The 10,500-nt window shown below is 39.9% G+C and overlaps 1 protein-coding gene across 1 annotated transcript; it reads right to left on the reverse strand.

The window, feature by feature from the left end:
• Nucleotides 1-224: 224 nt before the first annotated feature.
• LOC306855400 (uncharacterized protein) lies at nucleotides 225-10,195 on the reverse strand. The gene is made up of 10 exons (XM_079394102.1): nucleotides 10,004-10,195; nucleotides 9,343-9,496; nucleotides 9,103-9,165; nucleotides 8,710-8,764; nucleotides 8,562-8,626; nucleotides 8,410-8,472; nucleotides 8,234-8,315; nucleotides 3,458-3,559; nucleotides 2,491-2,590; nucleotides 225-1,835 (listed from the first exon to the last, which is right to left on the reverse strand). The coding sequence occupies exons 2-10, from the start codon at nucleotides 9,487-9,489 to the stop codon at nucleotides 1,046-1,048; spliced, it is 1,467 nt and encodes a 488-aa protein (XP_079250228.1). The 5' UTR covers nucleotides 9,490-9,496; nucleotides 10,004-10,195; the 3' UTR covers nucleotides 225-1,045.
• Nucleotides 10,196-10,500: the final 305 nt, after the last annotated feature.

Here is a 10,500-nt window from a genome sequence, read left to right on the forward strand (position 1 = left end):
TAAGAAACAAAACATTCAATAAATAAGTTGTATAGTCATTCATACAGTTACACAATCACAAGTTACAACTTATGATTTTTTTTTATAAGATTGGATGCTTTTAAGGCTTTTTATAGGAGGAGATTCTTTGAAGTGATGAGTAAAGTAAAAGTAAATGGCTGATCTATCATTATCGTTTTAAGACAGGCCTTTAGAAATAAGGAATCAAGACACGCAGACAATAATTCGGCAATAAAAAGTGTTTATTCAAGAATGAAAAGCAGAACCAATATGACCAGAGACACAAGCTCAAAAAAAAAAAAAAAAAAAAAGCGATTTTTCAGAACCTATTGCAGACATTCCTATTTAAAAAACACATGCGTGTCAATGTTTGCTGTCTTTGTTACTTCAGTAAAATTAGGGGCCACTGTACAATTTGCAAACAATCCATATATTGAACCAAATATAAAACAAAATGTACAAGACAAAAGATAGAAAAAAATAGTTAGAGAAATGGGGGCAGATACAAAAGGAACGTTGCACAGATAATGTTTCAAACCATCAAGCAAATACTCCTGTAATCAACAAACGATGAAAACGGTCATAACGGTACTAAACAACCCCAATCATCTGATCTGACAGTTACCCATCTCTTACTGAAACAATGTAATAAAACAATGCCTCAGTCAAGAGATCTCTTCCTAGCAAAGCAGTCACTTGATACAGAGTTGATGTCAGACAGGTAATTCTAATGTTTCATAAGGATAGTTATTTAGTGAAGTTTAAGCAAACAAAGCCCCAAGTAAAATAACTGGGCTCCAAAAAAACAAAAAAAACCACCTCACAGTTTAACTACATAATCTTTTTATTTTAACAAAAGGATGTTTCTTACCAGGGAGACACTAAACTCCCTCAGTGATAGCTGTTGGTAGTACAGTATAATACTTACACACTGTGGACAGTGCAAGCAAAGGGTGGAGGCATTAAATAATGGTTGAAGATATTTGTGAATCCAATCGACATTACAACTGGACCACCTTGGATCATTCACACAATGGTGTCACGTTCAGTACTCATCGCCCTGGGCCTCCATCCTGTATCCATTCTCATTGGAGGCATAGCCCTCTCCTGACTGCATGGAATCCTGATCCATCATCATCATCCTCATCCCATCCTGTGAACCTTCTTCTGATTGTGGCGGCAACTGCTCTTCACCCTCTTCACCTCCGTTACCCAAACCCTCCTGATCTCCCGAGGTAGACACATGTCTGTCTTCCCTACGGTCCCCACGGTCCCGTTCACCCCGGTCCCGCTTGTGTTCGCGATCTCTATCCCTGTCTCGCCTTCTTTCCCGATCTCGGTCTCTATCTTTATCTCTGTGGCTGCGCTTCCTGTCACGGTCTCTCTCCCTGTCTTTGTCTCGATCCCGTCCTCTCTCCTCTCCTTCGGGCCCTCCGTCCTCCCCTCGTCCTGGCTCACCCCCCGAAGGGTCCTCCATACCCCTATCTCCTCCTTCGGGCATCATGCCATCACCTAGCCCACCCATGCCTTCCTCTCCTCCATCCGCACCCTTCCCTCTCTCTCGGTCTCTCTTTCGATCCCTGCTCCTGCTTCTCCTCTTGCGGTCTCTTTCTCTATCTCGGTCTCTACTCCTCTCTCGGCTGTCTCCGGCAGCACCACGGTCTCTTTCCCTGTCTCTGCGCCGGCTGCCACTTCCTGCCTCCTCCACTGGAGCCACGATGCCCCTCTCGCGCTCACGAGATCTGGTGCGTCTGCGTCTCTCTCGGGATCGAGAACGGCGGCGCTCACCACGGTCTCGTTCCCGACTGCGATCCCTGCGTTCGCGATCCCGATCACTGCGGGATAAGAGACAATAGAGGTCAGGATCGGAAGACTGAAATGTACACTTAAAGGGATAGTTCACCCAAAAATTTTAATTCTGTCATTCATTTCTCACCCTTGCGTCGTTTCAAACCCGCAAGACCTTCGTTCATCTTCGGAAAACAAATTATATTTTTTTATGAAATCCGAGAGCTTTCCGACCCCTAATTGACAGATACTATAAACAGAACTGACACGTTCAAGGCTCAGAAAGTTAGTAAGGACATTGTTAAAATAGTCCATGTGATATCAGTGGTTCAACCATAATGTTATGAAGCTACGAGAATACTTTTTGTGAATGCGCAACTGAGACTGACACAGTAGAGAAGAAATTTAACAAAGTTGCTGCACAAAAAGTATTGTTGTTGCTTCATAACATTACAGTTGAACCACTGACGTCACATGGACTATTTTAACGATGTCTTTAGCTTTCTGGGCCTTGAAAGTGGTAGTTGCTTTGCTGTCTAATCAGGGTCAGAAATCGCTTGGATTTCATCAAAAATATCTTAATTTGTGTTCCGAAGATAAACGAAGGAGTTGAGGGTTTGGAACAACATGAGCGAGTAATGACAATTTTCATTTTGTGGCTGAACTAGTCCTTCACAAACAGTCATGCATCATTCAACTTACCTTCCAATTGGTCGGTCATCATAACGGGAAGTGTCATCTCTGCCAGAGTGCTTGATGTTGACATCTGCCCCTCCTCGCCTTGTACCGCCAAGACCTCCACCTGGACAGTGAAATAAATGTACAATGAAGACTTTTAAGTAATACGTATGATCTCAACCACACTATCTTTACCAGAGGTGGGCAATTCTGGCCCTGGAGATTCACTGTCCTCCAGAGCTTTGCTCAAGAACAGGAGTGTCCAATCCCGCTCCTGGAGGGCCACTATTCTGAACAACCAGCTAATAAAGGTCCTGATATACTTCAAACGAAATCAAACTGATATGACGTCATTTCAAACAATATCAGGCCGAAACGAAGTTCGTTTAGAGTTTGTTTCAGAAGTTCAAAACAGCTCAACAAGGCGAACTTTCTGGGGAAGTTTGTTTTGGCTCTTAAACACCTTTGAGCTACCATTGGTCCATGACGATTACGCAAAGCTAAGTTCGTTTCTCAATCAACAAAGATCAGGTGAGAGAACAACATCGCCAAGTAAACAGCAACATAAATACACTGTCGAATAGCTGAGCTGCCTCAAATATATCCGCACCTGTACAAATCGCTTGCGGGGAGCCTTTAAATATTCAGAGAACGCATTTAATTCCTAGAAAGCAATTGCAACGAAGCTTGGAGTCGACGACCTGGAGATATGCAAAAAAGTGATGTAGAGAAACATCAGATGCAAGTTTTCCAAAGCCATGAAAAGAATGAAACGAAAGAGTAAAGATAAGGTAGCAAGTACCAAATACATGCGTGTCAAATAAATGTTACAGCATACTGCTGCTGTTCTTTCAATAAGCTAATTTAATAGAAACTTTAAAATTGGGGCAGACTGGAGACAAACTCTACAGGACATTAGGCTTCCAGGAGCAACATTGGACACAAGGCCTTGAAAAGAATACTTCATTAGAAGAAAACAAGAAATGCTCACCAAGTCTCCGGGGGTGCCATCCTTTGACTGTTCGTCCTCTTTCAACATCAACAAGCACTCTACGTCCATCAATCTTTTTGCCATCTGCATGCTTATAGGCAGCTAGAGGAGTTGATAGACGAGCAGTAGAAAAGAGATCGAGGGATGAAGGGAATAAGGAGAATAGAGAGAGAAAGAAAGAGATGGACAATGAGAAACAAGAACACACTCAACAGTATTTCCTGCTACATACCTTGAATTTGGGATGAACTCCATTCAAACATGTTAAGCTATTTAAAAGGCACACGCTTACCTCTGAATGGATAAGCCACCAGTAACTAGATAAATTGACAATGTTGCAGTCCATTAAATAAATAAAAAAAAAACAACAACTATCATCTACCTCACGTTCAGTTCATGATTACACACTTGGATTGAGGCATACCAACAAACGGCTCGATTAAAAAGCTGGACAGCAGTGACTATTACATTTATAATCAAAATGAGCATTAAAGACTGCATATCTTGAAAAAATTTCAAAGCACGATGCTTTGGAAAAACCCTGTATATGAATTCACATGATTAATGTACAAATTTCTTCTCACATTTAAAACCATAAGGAATATTTCAAGTTTCTTAATTCCTTAAATTTAAGTATAACACATTGGAGAACGTACTAAATGGTAAGTTCAAAATCCAGACATCATTTGACAAAGCTCAAAAGACACTAAAGCAGAGGTGTCAAACTCAGTTCCTGGAGGGCCGCAACCCTGCAGAATTTAGTTCCAACCCTGCTCCAACACACAAACCATCCAGTTTACGATTGAGCATGAAGGACTTGATTAGCTGGATCAGGTGTATTTAATTAGGGTCGGAGCTAAAGTCTGAAGGGCTGTGGCCCTCCAGGAATTGAGTTTGACACCCCTGCACTAAAGCATGTGCTTCAAAAAAAAGCTTTGTAAAATTTCAGGAAAAAAGCCATTTCTCTGATGTTCCAAAAAAATAATAAGGATTGTTTGAGTACCACAGAACTTAAGTGATGCAAATAAAAATCAAGACATTTCAAGGTAGTGCAAGGTAGATCACAAAAACAAGGAAGCATTGTAATCAACAGCTTGGACCACACAAGTCATCTCCAAATTTAGGGTGATCCTCATTAACAGCCCATTAATGCCATTTTACTCATTAAATCTTGAAAAAAAAAAAAAAAAAAAAAAAAAAAGGCACTTAGTGAACACAGTTAAGATAAAAGCCACTCTCCATTCTCCAAAATCTTTCAGAAACAGTCATTCACACTCACAATTCCTATGAGCAAACCCCCCATTACACGCACATCAAGACAAACTAAAGGGGGAAAAAAGAAAACATTCTGCATAGCTTTATTTTTAGATTCTAGATTATAAATTATGGGTTTGCTAGGATTGCAGCTTTTAAATAATTTACAAAACTCACTTCAATATGGCCAATACCCTTTGGTCCTTTTTCATCTGCTGGCCTAAGATAAAAGTCTAAGCCCTTGAGTATTTAATCATTATCTGTGTTACCACATTACCTGGAGATGCTATCTTACCATAACACCTGGCCAAGGATGGAAGTCCTTGATGGATTACCCCACGGAAATGTAGCCTGGCGATTCCAGCTTCCTTGAATCAAAATGTCCTTCAGCACATTTGATACTCAATTTTTTTTTTTTTTAACCAAAGCTGGACAGCCTTGAATCAAGGAATTGATCCAATCCTTCAACAAGTGATACGATGAAATCCACGCAGCTACTCTGGTCTGCACTGTGGACGACGTTCAGTTGAAACCCATTATGAGGGCCTTACCATCAAACCCTCAAGTTCTTTCGCACACACCTCTCCTTACATCTCAACTAGAGGGCCTTACCGACAACCCTCAGACTACCATACCAAACTAGAGGGGCTTACCAAACACCCTCAAGGCACCTACTCAACACGAGGGCCTTACCATCCACCCTCATTTTTATCAGTTAACAGAGGGCCTTACCACAACCCTCACCTACCTAACCAATAAGAGGGGCTTACCAACCACCCTCATATCCATAAAATCTCTCATAATCTTGACAAAATCTACCTCACAAGTGACATTTAAAAAGATCTCCCACACTGCTTTACTTTTTTTTTAAATCTAAAATTTAGGAAAAATATGAAGAAATAAATGGTGTGAACCCTTAACAATTGTGTTAAGGAAAGTAAAAATGTTAATTCTACTTATTTTATTGGTTGCACCCATATCGAATTTTTAGCCCACTTGGAGTTGTATAGATAAATATCTAAACAGCTAATTTGTACACATAGGAAAGATTACTCTCCATACAGCTCCTCGCTTCTCAACCTAAATGGGAATTTTAGATTTATGGATTAAGTACCTCACAGAAGAATTCTGGGACTGAATTTAACTATTGGAAGCGGTAAAAGATGAATCCATGACAACAATAATCTTTAAATGTAATTGGGTTCTGTGCAGTGATCTGAATATCCAATGCCCTTGGTTAATCTAATCTATTAAAGCCAATTCCAAACATTCTGGTGCATATTATGCCTATAAACACACACTAAGAATTTTTTAATTAAAAAAAAAAAAAAAAAAAAAGACCAATTGTGCAATCTTTTACATAAAACAGAGTTAGGGTCCTGGCCTATAATATATATTAGCGCTTAGCGACATTAACACCGCTGCAGTAATGATGTGAAATATGCATTCACATCATTTCTGTGCAACACAAATGTAGAAACATTTTTTGTTGTTGTTGCAGAGTAAGTGTGTTATGGTGCAGTCACAATTTCTTGGGAAAAAAAGACCATTGTGTATTGTCAACAGCTGTTAATGAACTACAGGTCACACAGAAGTCACTTTCAAACCAAGCAGCTTTCTGCTGGACAATGCGCACATTTGCGAGAGTGAACTCTGTGGGGAAGTCTTTTGCCTTCCTGAAATGCAAAATTCCTCACTGGATTCCTATTAAAATGACAAGCTTGCCAAAACTGCCTTCCCCAGACAGCAAATGTGACTGCACCTTTAGATCAGGTATTACATATGAGGCAAATAATTTTGCTTAATAAAAGCTAAATCTATTCAGCATGCTTTAAAAAAAAAAATGATCAAACCAAGATCAGCTTTCACTTTAACGTAGTCTCGGCCTCAGACGTCACGCCCACAGACCGTTGGCTAAAAGTCTGAAGCATATGGCACACAAAAGTGGAAACACTTCAGGAGTTTCGAAGTCGTTATCAGATTGGTTGAATTATACATGATTTCTGGGAGATTTGTTTTTAACGTTCCGCTTGGAAACAAAGATGCTGTGATGCCAAACCCCCTCACGAAAGAAGAAAGCCGTCGTGTTTACAACTGTGACGACGAGTGCTTATCAGGATCAACTAAATGCTGGATTTTCAAAAGTATGAAGTATTTAAAGTTTGTGGCATAGAATCTTTAAAATACGTCCTAGAGTTTTACACACCGGTCTGTTATTGTGGCGACATTTCCACGCTGGGAAACGTGACGCTGCACGAAACGAACTGTGATTGATTGTTTGACATTTCGGTCAAACAGCCTCGGCTAATGAAAGCTGCCATGGATTCCAGACCTTCAGTCGTCAGTCTGAAGGTCTGGCTACGCGAGACTAATTTTAACGTGACTCGGAAATTGTGTGCTGCAAGCATCGTTGCAATACATCCAACAGGTTCTCTTTACTGCACCGTTCTGTTTCAAATGCACCGGTTCTACAGTCTAAATCTTGCAGAGTACAACCACATTAGTAGTAGTATGATGGCTTTAATAGAAGAGATTAATGACAGGCTAATACTCACTACAACGGGTCCAAGCCACAGTCAATGACAACTGGAGGCCCTGTTTAGCCCTATAAAATGGGGCAATGATTTGGTACACCTAACAACCTAGAATTAGATGAGGGGTGTAAAGAAATCTTACCCATCATACAAACCCATCATACCAACCATATACTGAGCTGTGGTAGTAGGGTGTAGATGTATCAAAACCATCATCATGATCTGCAAGCCAGCTCTGGCCAATAGCCATCAGAGATAGGCGGCTGCAGTAGCAATGAGAACAACACACAATTAATAGAAAGCATTGACTCGCTCCGCAACACTTCAATCATGAACGCCCCTGTGTGAACTGAATTACAAAAAGCCTTGATATTAACGACTGTTTGTGCACCAGACATGAACAGGTGTGTAAGTATATGGGTCACCTTTTGCACTACAGACGGCCTTAGCCTTTAGCTTACCATCACCGCTCCGGCCGGAAACACACTGCTATGTCACACTGCCTAAACATTACAGAGATGCCATAAAGTGGCAACATTCATCAGAATGTGTGTTGGGCTAACGCACAGCCACACGCCACTTCCCCCCACATGTGCTGCACCGTCACACTCACGCCAAATGCAACGCACATACACACGGGGGTAAAAACAGGAATATACTACGAACACAGACATAATAGGGTTGACAAACGGTCATACAAACACACACACAAGTGGAGTTTAATAACTTGACAGAGTTACACATTCTCATATGCAAGTTTGGTTGGCCACGGCTAAATATGTGGTCATTGCAAAAAAAAAAAAAAAAAACTAGAACAGATGGACTATGACCAACATACTTTGTTACTTCAAAATAAAATATGAATTAATAATTTAAGGAAAGAAAAGAATGAATGATTCATTGTAGTAATAGATGTAGCTGGTCTGGACATTGCTTTTAGTCTTTCAAGAAAAAAAAAAAAAAAAAAAGAAAAGTCTTAGTTACTCACAGTGCATGTCTCTCTCGTGTTCGTATTCAATGAACGCATAGCCTCTTGGTTTTCCAGTTTTCTTGTTGTACACAATGTAGATCTAATAAAAGCAAATAAATTCAGTGACGAGTCTGCAGCATAACAAATGGATAGCAGCATACTATGGAAATGTGCATAAATTTAGTATAACTTACCCGTTTGATAGGACCATAAACTTCAAACTCGCGCCGCAGTTTGGATTCTGTGGTGTCATAATTCTGCATAAACAGAAAAAAGGGCAACGTGTGTTTTCAAGACACAATCTCTGAACATTCAGATTCTTGTCAGCTCACACACACACACTCACAATTCGAGCCACAAACAAGGTCTTAAAAGCGTCTCCTTGAGCATTGGGATCGTTGTGTGGGTCCCCTGTGGGAATACAAGAAACATTTTTTAGGGTTTTATAATAGTGTGTTGTATTGGTTCACTTAGTAATGGGTTCAGATACTTACATAGCTTCAGTTCTGTTTCCACCACAACTTGCCTCCTTTCCATCTTCTCCCTTCTCTGCAATTCAAATCACAATGGACCACATAAAAAAAATAAAAAAAAAATAATATATATATATATATATATATATATATATATATATATATATAATTTCCCATGAGATAATCTCCCATGGAACACATGGAAATTGCTCAATTAAGTGTACTAAAAAGATTATACTAACACAATCACTTTAATACAGCAAATTTATATTAAAAAATATATATACTCTGTTCTGTCATCTTGAACTCATAAACCCACTGAATAAATGCCTGTCAACAAGCTTTACACCATTCAGCATTAGAAACCACGAGTAAACTTTCCACAAAAACTCAATTCAGTCAAAACTTGCTCACCTTTCTCTCCAACCTCTCATCCCGCGTCTCTGCTCTTGTGGGTGGTGGAGCATCTCTGGGGTCCTAACCAACAGTGGATAACAAAACATCGTTATATAACAATACTGATCAAAATATCCTTTATAATTTGCATCATACATGCAACACTTATGACCAAAGACTTAATCTGTAATCTTTCCGGTTAGTCTTTAAAATAACAAACTATAAAATAATATTTTACATAAAATTTGGCAAAAGCACCTCAAAATGCCGGATGAAAGGGCCAATCCCGCAGTACGGCTGGTTGTGATGTTTCTCATGGGGAAGCTTCTCCAGCTGAAGCAGGAACGGTATCGGGTCCCGCGGGGCAAACAATGCCAGCAGGTTCGGGGGAAGAAACTGAGTCATTGTTCACCTAGCAACGAGAAAGTTAAATTGATTAATTCATAACCACGTTTAACATATACCCCAAATACCAGATCTGTACAGATACGGTGGGTAAATGCTTCATAAAAGGAGATTTCAAGATCACCACATATTGATGTTGGTAAACTTAACCTGAAAAAGTAATTTGGTATTTTCACGTCTAAGCATTTCCAGTATCTGCATCAGTAAATGATCATCCCCTAACTTCGGGAAGTTAGCAACTAGCAGTGCCTGCTACCTCGATTAGCTTCTTGCAAACGAACAACACTATAGTGCTACTTGCATTACATTGTAGATTAAATAATCAGCATTTTCACCATTGTGCTTGTTATTATAGTACACAGATCGAAACGCTTCACACAAGTAATGGAAGTGGACGCTCTGTAACATACGTGTGAACCAAAACTCAACACTGTTTAGGGTCAGCTGCACTATTTCTAAAGATCAGATCAGAGATGGCCAACATTTCCACAGGCGGCCTCCTACAGTCAATTACCTCAGTTTCTCATTCGGTTCCGACGAAACCTCCGAGTTTACCGCAAAAACCCCTCTGCGTCTGTCTGTAGATACTCTTCGAGCGGGAACTTGTTAAATCTATTTAGTATTTTGTGTGTATTTTGATCCACACAATACCCAACGTGTGCCTCTCACCAAGCTAAAGCTGAACGAGCCGTTCCTTTCTTAAAATGGCGCGAGGCCGCAAACCACTGTGGTATTTTACGACGTTTGTACTCGTCTAGTGGAGCTTTACGTTAGGGGCGTGGTTACGTATTACAAAATAAAAGCTTTGACTACACTAGAAGTTGACCTGTTTAGACTAGTCTTAAAAAGTTTTTTTAAGTTTTTTCTTCAAGACTGGTCATAACTTTTTTAATTCAGTTATGAAAAGCAAGATTGATCTTATATGTATTGGAAAAGTGCTAGTTTCCACTGCTAGTTGGTCAAGTACAAACCAGTACATCGTAATATAACGTTCAAAAATTTATTTATTGC

The sequence above is a fragment of the Barbus barbus genome (genome assembly GCF_936440315.1).
Source record: "Barbus barbus genome assembly, chromosome: 3".
Classification (NCBI taxonomy): Eukaryota; Metazoa; Chordata; class Actinopteri; order Cypriniformes; family Cyprinidae; genus Barbus; species Barbus barbus.

What these genes read in the sequence shown, in the direction of transcription:
- LOC306855400 (XM_079394102.1), bottom strand. Translation starts at nt 9,489, where the DNA reads ATGACTCAGTTTCTTCCCCCGAACCTGCTGGCATTGTTTGCCCCGCGG. An exon ending in TTTATGGTCCTATCAAACGG is followed by an intron (nt 8,316 to 8,409) that starts GTAAGTTATACT and finishes TGCTTTTATTAG; the next exon opens with ATCTACATTGTGTACAACAA. An exon ending in ATGGCACCCCCGGAGACTTG is followed by an intron (nt 2,591 to 3,457) that starts GTGAGCATTTCT and finishes TTCACTGTCCAG; the next exon opens with GTGGAGGTCTTGGCGGTACA.